The 21,658-nt window shown below is 38.1% G+C and overlaps 1 protein-coding gene across 3 annotated transcripts in view; it reads left to right on the forward strand.

The window, feature by feature from the left end:
- The window catches only part of LOC106881225 (ATP-binding cassette sub-family G member 4), an 88,402-nt gene that overhangs the window by 64,428 nt on the left and 2,316 nt on the right, over positions 1-21,658 (forward strand). For all 3 annotated transcript variants that reach the window (XR_016237694.1, XM_089338553.1, XM_014931528.3), the window contains exons 2-12: positions 9,885-10,002; positions 12,110-12,299; positions 14,881-15,026; positions 15,859-15,982; positions 16,559-16,673; positions 17,380-17,735; positions 18,703-18,798; positions 19,501-19,669; positions 20,540-20,640; positions 21,062-21,217; positions 21,512-21,630. Coding sequence is in view for 2 of the 3 variants with exons in the window: in XM_089338553.1 (XP_089194679.1) it covers positions 9,885-10,002; positions 12,110-12,299; positions 14,881-15,026; positions 15,859-15,982; positions 16,559-16,673; positions 17,380-17,735; positions 18,703-18,798; positions 19,501-19,669; positions 20,540-20,640; positions 21,062-21,217; positions 21,512-21,630 (1,690 nt within the window). In the remaining variant the exon portion in view is untranslated. The remainder of the gene's footprint in view (positions 1-9,884; positions 10,003-12,109; positions 12,300-14,880; positions 15,027-15,858; positions 15,983-16,558; positions 16,674-17,379; positions 17,736-18,702; positions 18,799-19,500; positions 19,670-20,539; positions 20,641-21,061; positions 21,218-21,511; positions 21,631-21,658) is intronic.

Raw genomic sequence — 21,658 nt, forward strand, 5'->3', positions numbered from 1 at the left:
GGTATAGAATAAGTACTGGAATCGATTCATTTGACCAAAATTCTTCAAGACTATGCCCTTGCCACTGTCAAATGATGGATGCAAGTAAAAGACACACACACATATATATATATATATTTATATGTGTTTAAACATTGTGTTTAAACCTTGTGTTGAAACAGATATTGTTGTATTTCAGGATTCTCATTTAAAAATTTTTTTTTTTTGCCAAATAACCACATACACTATATATTCGTTCTTCACTCGCTTATTACTGTTCTTATTCTAACTCATGTCCATTGTCCAGAAATCTTTTGTTACACATCTGTGACTTTTCAGCAAAACTTTCCATCTTCATGTGTGCTCCTGATCTGCTTAGACCATTTTGTTCATCTATGATGTGTATCCTTGTATGCCTCCCTGGACAGATTTTTCTGTGTTACAAACCATTCTGTTGCCCACTCTCCACTTTTGAGTTCAGCAATTATCAATAAGTCATTTCCTGGAATTCTGCCAAAAGACACAAGTTGTCAATAAGCAGCTTGAACTATTGTTTCATTTTAACCCATCTGTTAAAATACATCGTTTCAATTAATTCTGAAAATAACAAAGAATTTGGTAAAATACCTATCGAGTAAGATGGTATCTGGAACATCAATTAACACGGAATTTTGACAGAAAGTATTAATTTAGATCAGTTTAGGATAGGGAGTTTGTATAATAGATTGAAAAGGAGTCCCAGGGAGGTTGGAATCAAACGGTTTAAAAAAACAAAAATGTGGCCATGCTGGAGCACCGCCTTTAGTTGAACAAATCAACCCCAGGACTTATTCTTTGTAAGCCTAGTACTTATTCTATCAGTCACTTTAGCTGAACCGCTATATTACGGGGACGTAAAGACACCAACATAGGTTGTCAAGGGATAGTGGTGGGACAAACACACACTATATATATATATATATATACGACAGGCTTTTTTCAGTTTCCGTCTACCAAATCCACTCACAAGGCCTGGGTTGGCCCGAGGCTATAGTAGAAGATACTTGCCCAAGGTGCCATGCAGAACTATGTGATTGGTAAACAAGCTGCTTACCACACAGCCACTCCTGTGCCTATATACAAGGTTTATATACGCACGCGCACACACACACACAGCTGCAATTTATATATAGATATATAAATGCAAAACTTGTTATCAATTGAAAAATGCTTGAGGCATATTCAGACCTGTAAGAAAGCCTTTCATAGAATTCTGTCATGGAGAAAATTTCTTGCTGTAGACAAATACACAGTCAGCTTACAGCACTCCCTTTTATATATATATATATATATATATATATATATACATATATATACACACATGTATGTGTGTATCTCTCTTTTACTTGTTTCAGTCATTTGATTGTAGCCATGCTGGAGCACCGCCTTTCGTTGAACAAATCGATCCCACGACTTATTCATTGTAAGCCTAGTACTTATTCTATCGGTCTCTTTTGCTGAATCTCTAAGTTATGGGGACGTGAACATACCAACATCGGTTGTCAAGCGATTGCTGGGAGACGGACACACACACACACACATATATATATATATATATGATAGGCTTCTTTCAGTTTCCGTCATTGACCAAATCCCCTCACAAGGCTTTGGTCGACCCAAGGCTATAGTAGAAGATACTTGCCCAAGGTGCCACGCAGTGGGACTGAACCTGGAACCATGTATAAATAAAACTCTTAGATGCACATGAATGTAGGTAGCATAATTTTAGTTTATCAACAATGAGAGATAATTAATCTCTGAGACTACGCAATACGGAACATGTAGTAATATGAATTTATGTCTGTATAAATTATATAACGTGTGTGTGTGTGTGTGTGTGTGTGTTTAACATTTCCATCCTGCTTTCTCCCACTCCAGTCCTAAAGCCATTTCTTGTGTATCTCTTTAGCATTTTTCCTTTTAAACCTCCTCCTCCTTCTCCATCCACTTTTTTTAGCATTTTTCCTTTTAAACCTCCTCCTCCTTCTCCATCCACTTTTTTTCTTTTACCGTTCCATCGCCATCAAACTTCAGAATGCTGGCTGAACCTCAGCAAGGTGTTTGGTGAGGCTGGATGAAGGTGCAAGGTATGGCACCTGATAGTGAACTCACACGCACACACAAATCTCTGCTGGATTTGTTACAAAGAACTGTAGAAATGGTTTGCTGGCTAGCTGGCTGAACTGGGGTGGGGTGGGAGATGCAGAACCAAATAAGGAACCTTCCAGACCAGACCTGTAAACGCTTCCACACACACTTGTTGTTGTTGTTTACAGCAAAATATTTTGATATATTTCCAACAAGTTCTCACATTCAATGGTTCAGTTTGTTTGTTTGTATTTTTTCGGCTTTTGTTTGTTGTTTTTTTTGGGGGGTTATTTTCTTTCGTTTTTATTTTTTCCAGTTTAAATTATGAATGGTTTTCTTGTAAAAAAATGAAAGCAACACAACCTCTTCCTCTTCCTTTTCCCTTCTGACATATTTCATCTTCTCCAGTTTAACATTTAACATTCCTCCCCATTGCTCTACACACCCTCCCTCCTCTCTCTGACTCCTTTCTATATATTTCCTCACTCTCTCTCTCACACACTAACATGGCCTCTGCTACTACATGCTCTCTCTCTCTCTCTCTCTGGATTAGCTTGATTTACAAGACAAACCAATACTAAACAGCTATATAGACATGATAGATAATTCAACTCAGTCCAGATTGCTTGGTCTGAGATGAGATTAATTAGCGTTAACGAGAGGCTGACCTGAAATAATCTACTGATAATCCTAAATCAAAACAAGTGCGTATATGTCTGTGTCTATCTGTTTGAGTGTGTGTGTGAGAGAGAGAGATGCAAATAAACCCCTCCCTCAACTGTTCCCACTCTTGAGATGGTGGTAGTGGCGGTGGTCGTGATGGTTTTTCCTCTTTCTAATCTCTGTAGATATTCCTGTTTCAATGAAATGTTGTGTGGGAGAGAGAGAGAGAGAGAGAGAGGGTGTTTGTGTGTGTGTGTGAGAGGTCAGTACCGCTGTAGCCCTTTGTTGTTCTGGGGGTAACTGGGAATGTTGGTTAAATTAAAAGGGGTCATATACCATGTTATTAAAAAAAATTCTTCATTGAAGTTTTCCCACTTATTTTGAGAAAAGAAAACCAAAGAAAATGGTAGGTAGCAAATTAATGAGTCTAAAAAGGAAAGAAAAAAGGGGGAGGGAGGGGGCAAGGTCTTTTGCTATGTCAGCAGGTTTTGTTAACCCTTTAGCATTTAATCTGACCATGTCAGGCCCAGATATTTCACCTGTTTTATATCCAAACAGGTTGGGTCCAATCTCTCACACCTACCCTACAATGTCATTCTGAAAAATAAACAATTACATCACCAAAATCTCAAAGCTGTGGGATAATCCATGATTAGTTCAAAACTATGAATAAATAAGGATTACATTTGACTGAGTAATCTGAATAAGCTGGGTGCTGAAGGGTTAGATTATGTGGAGGGCTCTCGAAGTGGAGGGTGTGGGAGAGATTTCTGTGACCCATTCATTTCTTTTCTGTATGTCAGAGTATGCTAGATGGCCCTTAACTAAGCAGGAGTGAGATACATTTGGAGTATTAGAACTGTGGAGTTTCCCCAAAATGTCCTGTGGGTCATGGACCTGCAGAACCGACCTGGTGTCACACCACTACCCCTCCACCATCACCACAAGAATAAAATACCAATTATAGATGAGAATATAGAAAATCCTTGAAACTGAACTGTTAACTGAAGACACCACCACCACCACCACCACCACCACAGTCACTATTTCTGCTGCCAATCAATATTCCCCACCACCCTCAGTCACTGATGTGACTCAACATATAAAAATATCAATACAGATTAGGACAGAAGAACCGACAAAAATACCACATTTGTATGATGCAATACTGACTTATGTGTGTGTGTGTGTGTGTGTGTGTGTGTGTGGGAGGGTGTATGTGTATATGAGGTTGTCTCTTTACAAGAGAGAGAGAGGGTGTCCATATGTATACATGTGTGTATATTAGGGGTATCTATGCTTGTGTGTGTATACAACCCCCACCCACACACACACATACACACATGGTTAGTCTATATTAGCCCATAAGGAGCATAGGGCCAGTTTCCCTGTATGTATGTATGTATATATATATATATATATATGTATATACATCACACACACACACATACATACATGATGATAAGTGAAGAACGAAGTAGTTGGTGTTGCATGGATTCCTTTATTCCATGGTTTATAATTGTTTTAACATGGAGACAATAAATCAAATGATATGTATGTAGACATGGATGAGAACAGTGATGTACTCATGTCCACTACACACACACGCACACATACCAATTAATGCATGTATTGAACCATCAGCTTATGACACAGCAGTGCAGTCTACCTGGCCGGAAGTGGGTACCACAGGTGTAAATGATGAATGGATGCTGCATCAACTTCACAGTAGTCATTAACACCGAACAACTGACACATTAACACTTCGTCTTCTTCCTCTTCAAACTCCTTCTTGTGGTACACCCCTGCATCTTGTCCTGCAGTGTTGATGCACGCTCTATTTAGAGATGTAGTGTGAAATGGTTAGATTCCATCGAATATACCTTTCCATCCATCGACCCAGAAAGGCTGACAGGACCAGGTTGACCTGACCAGGACCTCAACATGGAGCACTAAGGCTTTCTATTCTATGTTTTCATGATTTCACCCACTGAGTTGCCTTGCTTAGTTCTGTACACTTATGCCTCACTCTGATGTGTCGCATGGAATTGTAGGAGCTGCTGTGTATCCTTTTCTACTCTCGGCACAAGGCCTGAAATTTTTGGGGAGTGGGCTGTCGATTAGATCAACCCCAGTATGCAACTGTTACTTAATTTATCGACCCCCAAAAGGATGAAGGGCAAAGTTGACTTTGGCAGAATTTGAACTCAAGGTTGCTGTGTATCAGTGTCCAAAACCATTATCTATCTTGGCATTACAATTTTCATGTGACTTCATATGGCCCACATATCCTGCTTTTGACAACAGAAAACGATCACATACAATACACACCCAATGTTCACTGTTGATTACAGTTCCAATTGTTCCTTCTCAACAGCCCCTTTTAAGTTCATAGTGCTGAACCATCTTTTTCTCCCAAGCATAATATATAATATATAATATTTACACACACACACACACACACACACACACACACACACACACACACACACACACACACATATACATGTATGTATGTATATATGCATGTTTTCATACATACACACACACACAAATATATATATATATTTATGTGTGTATATAAAACCATTGTAAGTTTGTTTTCCATCACCACCCAGTTGTGCCCCCCCCCATCTCACCTCCTAAATATAATCATTTCACATTTCAATTTTCAGCCTCAACTGATGGGGGTCAGTTTTCTCCTTCCAGCCCTCTTGAGTTGATCATTAAACACACCAGTGCTATAATAATGAGTGTGTGTGGTGGGGTTATTGGTTGCAGTAGGGGTGTTGTTATTTATTGTAGTAGTTTAATAATAATAATAGTAATTGTTGAAGTAGTAATTGTAGTGGTAGTAATAGTAGTAGTAGTAGTATTGGTTGTAGTGGTGGTGGCAGTTATTGTGATGGCAATCATTGTAGGTCTATTATTGGTTGTAGCAGGATTGGTGATCAGGAAGATATAAACAACATATTTCTTATACATAAGCAGCAGCAGTGGTAACAGTAGCAGCCACAGTGACATCATCATCATCATCATTAACAGCAACAGCTGTGTGATGATGCCACACTAATCAGCTTAACTAATTAATCTGTTGTTGTACTGTTATTTACAGCTGTTGCCAGCCTTCTTCTTCTTCCAGGATGTATTACAATGCACGTGCTGCACTGGGTTGAACACCACTACATCACTTTGATATGTTTATCGTTATGAATACAGCAAATAGTGGCAGTGGTGGTGGTGGGGGTGTTTACATGAAGTGCGACAGAAAGAATATATAGAAGTATGAAAAGGACCTTAGTATATTACTGGTATTTGAGTAAAAAAAAAAGGTGCTGGTAGTAGTGGGTATTGGTTAGAGAAATGGACCTCAATATATTGCTGGTATTCTGGGAAAAGGGAGGGTATTGCTCTGCTGGGTCCTAGTATACAACTGGTATTTAGGTAAGCAGGTAGCTACTTGGACCTTGGTATACAGATGGTATTTAGGTAAGAGGGAAAGTATTGGTCAGTGGACTTGACCCTATTATATAACTGGTAATAAGGTAAGGTTGGCTATTGGTCCACTGGGCCAAAGTATTTAAGATAGAATTTAGGTAAGAGGACCGGGACTTGGACCTCAGTATATAGCTGGTATTTATTTAATTGATGTTTCAAAGAATAGGGATGACAAAGGCCCTCGTTAAGATTTGCCTAGATTTCAAGTCATTAATTAAAATATTTGTTTTAGAGATGTTAACGATGCCACCATCACCACCACTGCAACGGTTGTTGTTCTTACCATCTCTTCTGCTATTACAACTGCCACCATAACCACTGCTGCTGCTGCTGCTGCTACTACTACTACTTAAGTGTTTTGTTAGTTTCCACTGGAGAACGTTCAGCTTCCTGATTTATCCCCCCCCCCCTCCTCTCCCCTCTTCCCATGCAGAATATGTTGAGAGTTGAGTAATGTGATCTTTCTCTAATGTGTGTGTGTGTGTGTATTTAGGTGTGTATAAAGCCAATGTTTTTATGTTTATATATAGAAATTTGTTTTTACACACCACACCAATCTTAAGTGGTGTTATTTAAAAGATGGCCTATATAGCAGTGTTTATGGTTGAGTGGCGCATATATATTTACACACACATGCACACACACACACACACTTGCATATCTATCTATATATTGGCTTGGTGTGCATATATATGTGTGTGTGTGTTTGCATATTATTCTCGTCATTGTTTTAGCTCCACTTTCTATGCAGGAATGGCTGTGATTAAAGAACTTTGCTCTCCCAGGCTTCCTAGTTTTGGTTTCAGTCCCACTGCAGGGCACTGTGGCTGAATATCTTCTACTGTTATAGCTCTGGGCCTAACCAAATTCCCTTGTCGCTGGATTTGGTAGATAGAAATGGAAAGAAGGTTGTTCAATGTGTGTGTGTTTGTGTCTGTTTGTCTTTTCATCTGATTGTGCCTGTGGTCATGTCTTTCTCTCCACTTCTGTTGTAAGTGACCACCTAACTACATTTGTTTAGAATTCGCATTCTATTAATGTGGGTTGGATGGGTTTGTAATGCACCATCCTCCTTGCTCTTTCTTGAGCCCATGTCACCACAGCCTTGAGATCTTTTGATCAAAGTCAACATCATCAAGTTTGATGTAAACAAGCATGGCCAGTGTCCATGTAATAAGCCTGAGTCATTCTCCCCCCCCCCTCTGCCATGCGTCTGTCTTGCCTCTAACTCGCAGACATAGTTGTGTGTCATTAAGAAGTTTGATTCTTAAGCATACGCAATTTCAGGTTTTGTCCCACTGTGTGCCACCTTGGACAGGTCTTTCATTCTATTTTCAAGTTGACCAATGCCTGAATGAAATTAGGTACAATACGGTATGTGAAAACTATGGCAGCCTATTGTGTGTTTGTGTGCAAGGAAAAGTGACTGTTACCTTGATTAGTCTTGTTCAACCCATTCCAGCACAGAAAAAACAGACATAAAACGACAACAAGGTTGTGTGATACAGAAAACATTCTATATATTCTTGAAGAGATCAGTTCTTTTGTTCTTGTTCTCAGAATTGGTGGCACTGTTTGGCTGGAAAGTCATTACGTTTTGTTCTCATAAAAGTTTAACATCAATGGTTTGGGAGAGAAAAAAATTCAATGAATTTTAGCCGAAAAATAACCATTTGTGCCAGATTAAATTAATTTGTCCCACGAGGATAATTAAGCAGAAACATTGGATTATAAATGGAATATCATTTTTGAGAAAAGTAAAGAATAATTCTTGGAATTTGGCTGTGAATGTAACCCTGTTGGGAAATAGCTATTTAGGGATTCAGTTTAGGAAATAAACCATTCCAGAAGAAAGGATCTGGGGAATTGGTTTATAAACTCTGCCAAAAAAAAAAATGAATGTTATCAGATTTTTGTTGGGAATTAAGGAAAAGTTCAATGAATTTTTGTGAGTTTAAATGTGGTCTGTTATTATGAAACTATGTTTGTGTGTGTGTGTGTGTGTGTGTGTATACACACTGTACTGGCTGGTTGTTGGCTCACTTCTGTCCTGACTAAAACTTTAAGTATTTTAATGCATTAAAACTAATTACATCAACCAAAATCTTAAATTGATGGTTACGTAGAACAACACATTGAGCATTGGTTGTCCCTGTTGCACTGGCCTGCAATGCTGTGCAATTGTGCATCACCGTAGTGCAACAGACTATAACTGGCCATGTCTGCTGCGTGCTGTCTGTGTTGAAGAGAAAGCTAAACTATCAGTTTTAAGTCCCCCCTTCCCACCTTGAGTGTTGCTTTTATAGTTCCTTCTTTCTCTCTTTCCATTCCATTTCATCCACATTCCCCAAAAAAACGGCAAAGTTCAGAACCTCATAATTAACTCTTTCCATTTCTCTGACCATCAAACTATTCATTTTGATCACGATCTTGTTCCTAACTTTTGTACTCACTCTCTGCCTGCCTCTCTGTCTGTCTGTTTGTCTCCTTTGCTCTGTCATAATCCTATGGACCTACAATAGAATCTGCTTTGGTATTTCAAGAAAAGTATTTCTGTTTTCTGAACTGAACTTCCTCTTTGGAATTATAATTTATTTAGCCGAGTATTCCTCAGATACAGGGGTACCATTAACTCTTTGGCATTCAAATTAACCCTGTCAAATGTAAAGCTTACTCATTCACATTCTTTTCACTTCATCATTATCACGCAACCACCAAATTTCCACGATGTGATTGTTTAGTTTTAGAATGACATTGTAGGGCTGGTGTGAAAGGCCAGTTCTGGCTGGTTTGAACATACAACAGGTTACAATATTTGAGCCATATATGGCCAGCTCAAACATGAAAGGATTCCTGTAATTCTGAGACTCAATCATTGTAACAAAGCTGGACCATAAATTATAGACACAATCATCCCAGTTAAGGCTTATATCTGATGTCTTCGTGGACATTTCTGGCTGTTCTTTCTGACACATGGAAATCTTTTGCAATTGACCTCATGAACTTTCTGGGATTGTAATGAATGGTCTGTTGAACTTGCTGGATAAATTCAGCTGTTCTGATGATTTCAGTGTTTAAAATACTTATGTTTTAATACTGGTGACACATTTCCATCTTCAGTCTCTAGCTCCTAACTATGTAGATGAAAAATCTGGCAAGTTTTAAAAATGGAGATATTTCTAAATCGCTATTCTCAGCCTTTATAACCACAACAACAGCATGCCTGTTGATTTCTGGAGTAAGCTGAGGCTCTGCCATTATTATTTTCTGAAACAAAGATTATACAGAGTCAGCAAAACCTGCAACATTGACCCCAAAAAAGCTATGTCCTCAAATACCTTGCGCACCCTCTACATACATATATACACCCTCCTACACAACACACAATACAACAATAATTTCCCAGTGGTATTTGTTGAATTGTTTGTTGTTACAGTTGTTTTTTGTATTATATTCTGTATAAATGTCTGTTGTTGTTGTACTATATTCAGTACACATTGTTGTAGCATTCAATACAGTTCTTTGTCTTGCTTGTATTCCATTTCTTTTTTTTTCTTTTCTTTTTTTCTTCTTTTTGCTTTTAAACTATTTTTATCCTCTTTTATTTATTTTTACAGATAAAAAAACTATTCTTAAAAGTATTTCTGGAAAGTTTTGTTCCGGTCAACTGACAGCCATTATGGGTCCTTCAGGGGCTGGCAAGTCTTCACTGATGAATATTCTTGCTGGATACAGGTATGTTGTTGTTCTTATCTTCTCCTCCTACTTCTCCTTTGTGTCGATCCTGTTTGAAGCTCACTATATCTCTCCAGTAGTAATTATTATTATTATTATTATTATCTCCGTCTTAGCGAAAGCGGAGGTATTGTTTGCAGTTGTGTTTGTTTGTTTGTTTGTTTGTCTGTGGACAAGATATCTCAAGAACTGTTGGATGGATTCAGATGAAACTTTCAAGGATGTTTGGCCTCAGGGTCACTAAAATATAAGCACAGTAAAATACTGGGGTTGATATAACCAGCTGACCTCTTCACACAAATTTGAAACCCTTCTGCCTGTGTTAGGAACAATAAATACTGTTGCTGTCATTGGCTGCCTTATGTGAAGTTGCTCCAGCTGAGGCTGTCACCTAATTTTAATCCTCTCTGCTGCTGAAGCTCTCTGTATTATTGTCATGAATCACAATCCTCCTTCCTTGTTCTCAGTTTTTGTATAATTAAGTCATCGTTAATTAACCAGCTTGTACTTGATGTTCTCTCTTAACGATATCAAGCAGGGTCCTACTGTCAGACAGGAATGTGTGTGTGTGTGTGTGTGTGTGTGAGAGAGACAAGGGTGTGTGGTGATGGTGGTGGAGTAAAGCACTGAGTGATGTGTGTGAGAGAGAAGCAGTGATTGTGTGTAAGAGAGGGAGAGAACGATGTATATGTGAGGGGGAAAGTCAGTTATGTGTGATGGTGGTGGTGGAGTGAGACACTGAGTGGTGTATGTGGCAGTGGTGGAGTGGGTGAGAGAAAGAGAGTAATGTGTGACAATTGAAATGGAATCTTCCACTTGTCCTGTGATGTTTCAATAATTAACAACTGATATTGCGTCTCTGATGTGTTTCAGCTACTTAATCTACACACCTCGCTCTGACTCACTTCATACACACAAACACTCATCCACTGTTATATACATACATACACACATTGTCATACACACACACTATTGCACACATACTCCTGCACTATCACATATACACATATTTTTCTTTGTCTTACAAATGAGTAATTATTGAGTACTCAGTCTGTTGTGTGGAGTATATTAAAGTAAAATTACTTACTCATATCGTTGTTTCAACATTAAAATTTTGATGTTTTGTGTGTATGTAGGTGTGTGTGAGTGTATATAGCACACACACACAAGGTGTCTCTTACCCCTGAAAAAGATACATACTCGATGCTTACAAAGATATCATTTATTCAAATACAGTTCTTTTTTTTTTTCTTTTCTTTCTGAATGCTTATTTTCAAACTGGTGGTCTTTCTCATCCAAGAACTGCTGCTAACAGGATGCAACAGAATTGCAAACATCAAGAAACATTTTGTTTGATATTTATTTGCATTCTCATTCAGTGGCTGACCACAATTCGTTGACTGTTGCTATAAAGTTTATTTTTTAAGTGTCCCTATTAAAAAATGTCTAGTGGTGTGAGGTCCAGTGAAGGCAGCTGGTATTCTACCTACATACCTACATGTATATGTATATATACATGCATATGTGGGTACAGGACGTCAAAAAAAAAAAAGTGAAAATGAGAAACAAGAACAAAAAACAAAAACATGGAAAACGAACTTTTTGTACAAACAACGAAAGAAACAAATAGAGAAACGAGACAGGCATTCTCTTCATCAGTTGTCCCCTGTTTGAAATGCAGAGTAGATAAAACGGGGGACAGCTGATGAAGGGAATGTCCAACCCATGGCAGCATTGCAAAAACGGATGTTAAACGATGATGATGATGATATATACATACAGGGCTGGCCAAACGTCACCTGACAGTAAATCAAAGCCATTTAATTCTAAGATTTATTTATGCTTAACGACTGAATGAATTTAATAAAAGCATCTAAATAGGAAACATCATGAAAATGGTTGAAACTGAAGTCCTTCTTGAGCGACATGGTTTTTTGATTGGAGTCAATACAGAATTACAAATGGTATTTAAGGAAGTTTGATTTACTGTTGGGTGACTTTTGGCCAACCAATGTGTGTGTGTGTGTGTGTGTGTGTGTGTGTGTGTGTATACAATGTGTGTGAGAGAGAAATGAAATACGTAAAACACTGTTGTTGTTTTCAACAGGACATCCAATGTCAGCGGAGATATCTTGATTAAAGGCAAAGAACGAAACCTGAGAACATTCCGTAAAATGTCTTGTTATATCATGCAAGATGACCATTTGCTGCCCCATCTCAGTGTCGAGGAGTCAATGATGTGTTCTGCTAACCTGAAACTGAATGAGAAGATGAGTAAAGCAGAGAAGCAAAGTTTGGTAAGTAAATATCTGGTGCTTCTTTTACGTTCTCTTATTTACCTCTGTCTGTACACGTTTGTGTACGTCTGTGTTGATTGTTTGTGTCTTGTGTCTGTTTCTCCTTTGTGTGTGTGTGTAGGTGTTGTTTATGTCTGTGTTTGTGTCTCAGTCTTAATCAGTTATTGATGTCCATAGTTATACAGTAATCTCTCAACTATTGCGGGTCTTACATTCCAAAACACCCCACGATCAGTGAAAATCCACTAAGTAGAAACAGTATTATTCTGTATATATTTCTTTTATTCTAAATGCAAAACAACCCCACGGAGGAATCGATGTAAGCTTAATAAACAATAAACTGCAAAATGGCGGGGGGTTCCTGTAGTTGTCTTCTGTTGTTATATTTCTCCATCGACCCTTTAGCATTCAGATTGCTCTGTTGAATGTTAAGGGTTTATTTAGTTACATTCTTTTGAATCGATCCAACATTATCTCAGTTTCAAGATTTTGATGAAAAGTAAATTTAATTCCACTGTATCTCCAACCATGTCCTTCCCCAAAGACATTTCTTTTCTCTTTCCTCACAAATACAATTGTTTACATTGATGTTTTATCAATTTGTAACAATCTATAAATAGATTGTTCCCTCCCCCCTGTCTCCACATCTATCAATGGACTGGTTGATCCCTACCTCCACCCACCTGCTCCATATATATTAATAGAACACATTATCTCCCGTTCAATCCCCCCCCTGTCCCTCAGCACCCCTTGTTATTTTTGTTACTTTTTAAACTTGACCCTGGAACCATTATAGCTTATCTTTGTGGAGTTTACCTGTCAACACAGGTGAGAGCTCTACTTGAAGAAGAACAAGACCAGCCACTTACTCCTTCCTCACCTCTGACCCACTTCTAATTTGTGACATCTTTATCTTTAACATGGCTTCCTTTTAAAAAAAAAATTTTTTTAGATGAACTGCTAAATTTAGTCGATTTGTTTGTGGGTGTGAGTTCAATATCTGGGTCAGTCAAACAATGATTATTATGGTTCAAGGTAAAGAAAAGAATAATTCGTAGAAGAATGACCTTGGTATGGATAATAGAATGGGAACTATCTACTTTCTTTTTTATTTGTTTCAGTCATTTGACTGCGGCCATGCTGGAGCACCGGCTTTAGTCGAAGAAATCGACCCCAGGACTTATTCTTTGTAAGCCTAGTACTTATTCTGTTGGTCTTTTTTGCCAAACTGCTAAGTGATGGGGACGTAAACACACCAACATCAGTTGTTAAGCGATGGGGGAGACAAACACAAACACATACACACACATATATATATATATATTATTTTGTTTAAAAGAGTTTCAACACTGTCTATTTTTTATGTTTTATTTATATTCCTGCAGAACCAATGTGGGGTATAGAATATGGAATATACAATATATAATATAATATACAATATATAATATAATATAAAATAAAATAAAAATGGATGGCACCATGAAAGAAAGTATTGAATGTAGATGAAATATTGAGTGTTCAATATAAAGGATCAAATTGGTTCTGCAGGAATATAAATAAAACATAAAAAACAGACAGTGTTGGAACTCTTTTAAACAAAATAATATATTCCTCTATACACAATCATACAAAAAAACCACCTTTTTTGTATTTATTTTTACTCGCATATATATATATATATATATATATATATATATGTACGATGAGCTTCTTTTAGTTTCCGTCTACCAAATCTACTCACAAGGTTTTTTGGTCGGCCCAAGGCTATAGTAGAAGACACTTGACCAAGGTGCCATGCAGTGGGACTGAACCTAGAACTATGTGGTTGGGAAGCAAGCTTCTTACCACACAACCACTACTGCATCTACTTCTGTAGAATTAATAAAGAATTTCATTCCAAATTCTAAGAACATTCTAAATATGGCCCCTAAAGAAGGCTGAAGGGGACAACCTTGGAATGTGATTAAACCAGCCAAGAACAGGGCACTAATCTGAATATATCAGTTTGTAATAATGGATTCAAATTTTGGTGCCAGCCCAGCAGTTTTGGGGGCAGGGTTGAATCAATTACATTGACCCCCCCCCCCCTCAATACTCAACTAGTGTTTATTTTATCAACTCCAAAAGGATGGAAGACAAAGTTGACCTCGGCGGAATTTGAACTCAGAATGTAAAAGCAGATGAAATGCCACTAAGCATCTTAATGCCTGTGTTAGCTTGGCTCAGCTGTTGAGTAGTGTTACAGATAAACACTTGAATACATATGATGGTGAGGTCACTTGTTGTATAGTTAGGTCAGTAGTTGTCTACCAGAACTGTCTGAGGTGTCAGGTCCCATGATGTGCCTGGGTCAGTCGGGTGGTCCACTCACCAATTGTACAGTAAGAGGTGTTTAGTAAGGAAGAGCAGTAGAGATTTGAGCCGATCAAAATATTGTAGCTTTTGCAACATCTTGTACTCAATATTCCTTGCATCTACTTGTACTCTAACATCTCTTCCCACTCCTTGTACTTGATCTGATGATCTCCTGTGACAAAGAACAAACTGGTAAATAATAGGGTTTTTTTTTTTTGTTTTTCAGGTTGATGAAATTCTTGAGACTCTTGGACTAACAGAGACGAAAAAGACACGGACTGGCAACTTGTCAGGTGGACAGAGAAAGAGACTGTCCATTGCTCTAGAGCTCGTTAATAACCCACCAATTATGTTCTTTGATGAACCGACCAGGTAAAACTATCGTTTTATGATGCCTTCACATCTCTTTTTTATTATCTTCTTACTTGTGCATTTAGACATCTGTTGTTCAACAGATCCACGCTTTCACTCATGAAACAAACACTTTGACATCTGTTATTAAATAAACAAAGTCTTTAATATTTGTTGTTCAACAGACATCTTAATACTTGTTAAATAGAGATTCAGTCTCTTGCTGTTCAGCCCCTACTTTAATTCTTGTTAAATAGACAGAGACTCTGACACTTATTGAATGCAGAGACACTTTGATGCTTGTTGGTTCAACAGACACACATTGATAACTGTTGTCCAATAGACACTTTGAAACTTGATTTTTCAATAGACAGACACTCTGATATCTGTTGTTGAATAGGCAGGCACTTTGTTGCAAGTCATTCAATAAACTGATGCTTTGAGTCTTGTTACGCAACAGACAGACACTTTGAACTTAGACAAAAGTTGTTCAGAAGACACTTTGAGCCTTGTTGTTTAAAGGATACACACTTTGAACCTTGTTGCTCAACAGACATGTGATTTGAGTTTTGTTGTTCAACAGACAGACACTCTGACAATTTGTTCAGTAAACACACACTTTGAATTTTGATACTTTTTGAACAAACAGTTTGTTGATTTAATGAAAGGCCTTGATATCTGTTGTTGAATGAACATTTTGATTTTTGTCTTCAGCACACACACACACACACACACACACTCTCTCTCTCTTTCTCTCCCACACATGATTTGTAATAGTTTTCCTGTTTCTCAACAGATATCTAACTCTTTACCTTTTCTAAATTTTTCTCTTTCCCCTCTTGCTTTTCTCCAGTGGTTTGGACAGTGCCTCCTGTTATCAGTGTATATCTTTATTGAAGTCTTTGGCTGCTGGCGGCAGAACTGTTGTCTGTACTATACATCAACCCAGTGCAAAACTCTTTGAGATGTTTGACCATGTAAGTAACTACTCTTTGTTTTTTTATCTTTTTTTTGCCCCTTGATATGGTGGGATGGGTTTATAGGAGGACTGTCTTGTCAGTACATTGGTGAAATGGCATCATCATTTTACATCTACTTTCCATGCTGATATGGGTCAGAGTGGTTCCCATAGTCCAAGACAATTCTTGTTCTGAGTTGCTGCTTCCCTAGGCAGGCCAAAGGATCACATCTCGTTCCTTTAACCTGACTGCTAATTGCATATTGCACCCTGTTGCTAACAGGGCACTACATCCCATTGCTAATAGGGTACTGCATTTTTTTGTTCACTAACTGACCACTTTGTCTTGTTGCTAACTAGCCACTGTGCTTCATTACTAACTGAGCTATTTGTTTTGTTGCTAACTGGCCCTTCTCAGCCTCCCTTTGTCTATCTGTATATGTAGCCCCACATCCAAATAGGGTTTGCTTAAATAGAAAGATCTGTTTAAGAGGGGTTAAAAGTGGTCAAACATTGAAGCCACAAAGAAATTGTAATCTTTTATAAATACCATCTATTTTAGTTGAAATATTTGTCTGTCTGTTTGTCTTTTCAGTTATACATGCTGGCTGAAGGTCAGTGTATCTACCGTGGATGTGTTTCCAATTTACTGCCATATTTCGAAAAACAAGGAGTTGTCTGTCCACCATACCACAACCCTGCAGATTTTGGTAAATTTGACAGCTTTTTCTCTCTTCTCTCTTTTCATACCTCACCATGTGCATAAACACACACACAGATACATGCTCACACATACACACCCAATAAGTTACGAACCACACAGATATGTGTCTACACACACCCAAGTGAATTATGGACCCCGCACACATACATGTATATACATACACACCCATGTAAATTGTAGACCTCTTTCTTCTCCACCGGAGTTCATATAAGATTTTTGGGGTCCATGCAAAGCACATTAATAAATTAGGGATTTCACAGCAGTAAATTAAGGATCCATGGAAAAAATTTAGTTGTAAATGTATTTACTGGAAGAAACAGCTAAATTTCTTTCTCAAACATTTTACATAATTCAACCAACACAAGTGAATGTGTGAAAAACAAAATAGGAATTTTGGAAGCAGTTTCTATAAAACTAGTTTTCAAACATTGAATGGCTATGGTGGTCCACCAGAATAAATAAAATAGTAATCAAAGGGGTCTATAGACAAAAGATAGTTGAGAACCATGGGTCTACTCATTCATACAAGCATAACGATTACTTTATTTTTTCGGTTTCCTGATGAAGGACAACTGTCTGAAACGTCAAGTCACTCTCTTTCTCTATTGAAGCATTAAACTAACACCATATCAAACTTTATTGTTCTTGTGTTGTTATTTTAACACTGTGTTTGTGTTATTTCTTGGCTACAGCTATAGAAGTTGCTGTTGGAGAATATGGTATTGAGAAAGTGAACCAGTTGATTCTGGCTGTGAAGAATGGTCGCTGTGTCCGACCTCTTCCTTCTCCAGAGATTGTCATCAATGACCAGGAAAAAGCAGCGTTGATGCGGTGTGAGAAAGAAGCTATGATGGTTAATGGTACACCAATGGTGCACCACAACCAGCACGAGTATGACTGGAACCCAGAATTAGAGGAGAAGAAGAAATTAATGGAACCTGCGGCTTTGTCGAACCTATGTAATGGTTACACCAATAATCACCTGCCTGTGCAGGTGGACCACATTAAACCTCACATAAACACTCCGACTATTGTCACCAAAGCAGATGTAAGTATATGCCTTTATTGTTGTTGCTGCTGCTGCTAGTAGTGTTAGTCATGGTTGTATTCCTGTTCTTGTTAACGGTGGTGGTGGTGTAGTGAAAGAATTCCAGGGTAGGATCAGTTCACTTAGAACTGAAATACTATAAGAGCAGTCCACTCAGCTGTTAATAGGTCCCAATGTATAGAGATAGTAAGCCTAGCTACAAATAAATCCTGCAATGTGAGAACAGTCCACCTACTTGTGAAAGGTACTTTAGTAGAAAGTGGGTTATACATCTTTAGATTGTATACCTGACTTTCTACTATAAAATTAAAGAATATAACGGAACGCTGAACTCCAGACTAAACAATTTAAACACACTTTATTTAGGTGGTAAACATATAAACGCATCTTTAGTTCTTGTTGTGAGCGAGCTGTCGAGTGTAAGTCCGAAAGATGTAGAGATAGCTTTAGCACACGTCCATGCTCAATCGCTGGCCAGCAAGAAAGAGAATGAATTGAGCGGGAAACGCTTGCTTGTTTAATTCTACGCATGCGTAAGACTACGCATGTGCAGGCGTTACTACAGTTCTATTGGGTAGGAACAATCCATTTAGTTTTGTGATGCTACAGGAACAGTCTACCTACCTGTAAATGAGGTACCACAGTATTGGAACAGCTGGCCACATGTAAATAGTTGGAGCACTGTAAAATTAATGAATGTTCCATAAATTTGCTCTGTTGAGTGCAACTAATCTTTCTACTCCTGTGAGTGTGACTCAGGAATGGAGGCCAATTTCAATGTCTTGGTTATTAATTAAATAGGCTTAGTCACCCACTGATGGATTCTCTGAATTAGAAAGACCTGATTGTTTGACAACTGTTGTTAGGTGTCCATTATAAATCTACCTCTTTCTCATATCTTATCTCTTCCCCCTCCTTGCTATATAATCTGTCTCAGTGTCACCATTCCAATGTTTCATTATTCCAGGAGAACGACTATGAATTACACACTTTTGCCACAAGTTGTTTCACTCAGTTCAGAATTCTCTTCATTCGAACCTTCATCACAATTCTTCGAGATACGGTAAGATTTATTTAATTTTATTTCTACAGTTTTCATGAGGCGGAGGAGGAGATGGCGTGGTGGGGTGGGGGTGTCTTGGGAGGGAAATCAAAATGGCTGAATGATTCGATAGTCTTTGGTTACCTTTCACCATTTCTGGTTAGAATTTCCTACTATTCGTCACTCTTGGTCAGTCTTCTACAGTTTTAATAAGACACACTGATATTTTCTGGTCATCACCTTTGGCCACTTTGTGTCTCCCCGCCCCATTTAAATATGACTGATTTCTAACCACAAACAAAAGAATTATTCAAAAGGTGTGGCGTTCAACAATATGATTGAAGGATTAACAGTTCTGTTGGCATTCCTGAAATCCAATATGATTGAAGGATTAACAATTCTGTTGGCATTCCTGAAATCCAATATGATTGAAGGATTAACAATTCTGTTGACATTCCTGAAATCCAATATGATTGAAGGATTAACAATTCTGTTGGCATTCCTGAAATCCCATATTCTATCGCACTGTGTAGCACCTTGGTCATGGGGCTTGTTATGAATGTTGGCAAGATTCCTCCATGTCTTGTGATTGCAAAGCAAACTCGTTAACCACACTTCATTGCATGCACCTGTGTGTGTTTGTGTTAAAATATTAATCCTAGTAATTAAACATCTTCCCTATGTCTAATCCATGTCTTTCTCATTGTTTCTCTTTCTCTCCAGACACTGACCAGACTACGATTACTTGCCCATGTATCTGTTGGCGTCCTCATTGGATTACTTTATTTGGGAATCGGTAATGAAGCTAGCAAAGTCTTCAACAACACAGGTTGTCTCTTCTTCTGTATGCTCTTCCTCATGTTTACAGCTCTCATGCCAACCATTTTGACATGTAAGTATTCTAAAGATTTACTAGTTGTTGACTCTCGTGCATGCTTTTACACACACACAGATTTTCACCTCCTAATTTCTCTCACAAAATATTACTTGACTGAAAGCTACAGAATGGCATGCTATGGGATAGAACTGAAGACCACGTGGTTACTAAGTGAATTTCATATCCACATGAGTGTCTAGTTTGCGCATGTACTTCCTACTGGTTATAGAACATAGCTATAAGATTGTTCTTGTCATGTCGCAAGATCTACAAGTTTCAAGGTGGCCTGAAGAAACATTTCAAGATTCATTAAGATTAAACACCAGAGATGGTCCAGGCTGCACCAAAACTAGTGTGCAATTTATGTGGACGCCTTTTTAAAATGTCTAGTCTAAAAATGCCACAGAAGATCTGTTGTGGTGAGTCATTGACAGCCCCGTGGGATTGGTAGCATATTGGTTGAGAGGAGAGAAGTCATAGGAAGTCATTGAGAGCCTTGTGTGTGGATTTGGTAGAAGGAAACTGAAAGAAGCTCATTGTGTGTATATATGTATATGCATGTATGGCTGTGTGTTTGTGTCTCTGTTTGTCCCTCAACCATTGCTTGACAACCGATGTTGGTGTGTTTACATCCCCATCACTTAGCGGTTTGGCCAAAGAGAGCGATAAAATAAGTACTAGGCTTACAAAAAATAAGTCCTGGTGGGGGTCGATTTGTTCGACTAAGGGCAGTGCTCCAGCATGTTGTTCTCTCAACTTGTCTTTGTCTTTTGTTTCTGTACATTTGAATTGATATATATATATATATATATGTATGTATGTTTATATAGTTGCTGTCTAATATCTGTCAACTTTGAATGCATCTTCTCCCTCTCTTTGTTCCAGTTCCCATGGAATTGTCAGTATTTGTACGTGAACATTTGAATTATTGGTACAGCCTGAAAGCTTATTACCTTGCAAAAACAATGGCTGATATGCCTTTCCAGGTAATTATCACATTGTCACCATTTTTAACACTTCTGAAATTACACCCACCACCACCACCACCATCTGCTATTATCATCATCCTCTCTTCAGTATCACCATCATTAACAATATTGATATCATTAGTAGCAGCAGCATCACAATTGTCATCATTACATCTCTATCATTACTACTCTTCTTACTCCCACCATCTTACATTTAATCTATGATTTTGATTAACTTCAGTTGTCTTAATGTCTCTTCATACCAACCTCTGCATCAGTCTAATTCTCATATCATCTTGCCTGTCTGTTGATGTGTTCCTCACATCCAAAATCATTATATCCTTAAACAAGACGCTCTATTACACCACATATATCAACCATAAAATATAACACCTCTCACTGTTTCTTTTCCTCTCCCTATCACCCTTTACTCCTACAGGTGATCCTGCCCCTTGTGTATGGCAGTATAGTGTACTGGATGACCTCACAGCCATGTGACTTCCTCCGCTTCTTCATGTTCATGACGTTAGCAACCCAGACATCTTTGGTGGCCCAATCCATGGGACTCTTAATTGGAGCAGCAACATCACTACAGGTAATATTATTTTATGTCACTCCACCCATATCTCTCTCTCCCACTTTATATACACACACACAGTAATCCCTCGACTATCAAGGTTATTTGTTATGTTCCAAAACCTCCGTGATAGGTGAAAATCTGAAGTAGAAACAGTACTGTACTTGTAGAAAGATATATTTTTCAATGCGTAAAATACTGATATAACAGTATATATGGGACTGTATATTTTAAAAATTATTTTTATAATTTATTTTATTATAAATGCGATAGGTGAACCACACTAACCTCAGTTCTCTATTTCTCCTCCAGGTGGCAGTGTTTCTTGGTCCTGTCATGACTATACCAATTCTTCTGTTCAGTGGTTTCTTTGTCAACTTTGACACCATACCATCCTACCTCCAGTGGCTGTCTTACGTCTCTTATACCAGGTCAGTATACACACACACAATACAGTCG

This window comes from Octopus bimaculoides, chromosome 20, assembly GCF_046866305.1.
Source record: "Octopus bimaculoides isolate indiv1 chromosome 20, ASM4686630v1, whole genome shotgun sequence".
Taxonomy (NCBI): domain Eukaryota; kingdom Metazoa; phylum Mollusca; class Cephalopoda; order Octopoda; family Octopodidae; genus Octopus; species Octopus bimaculoides.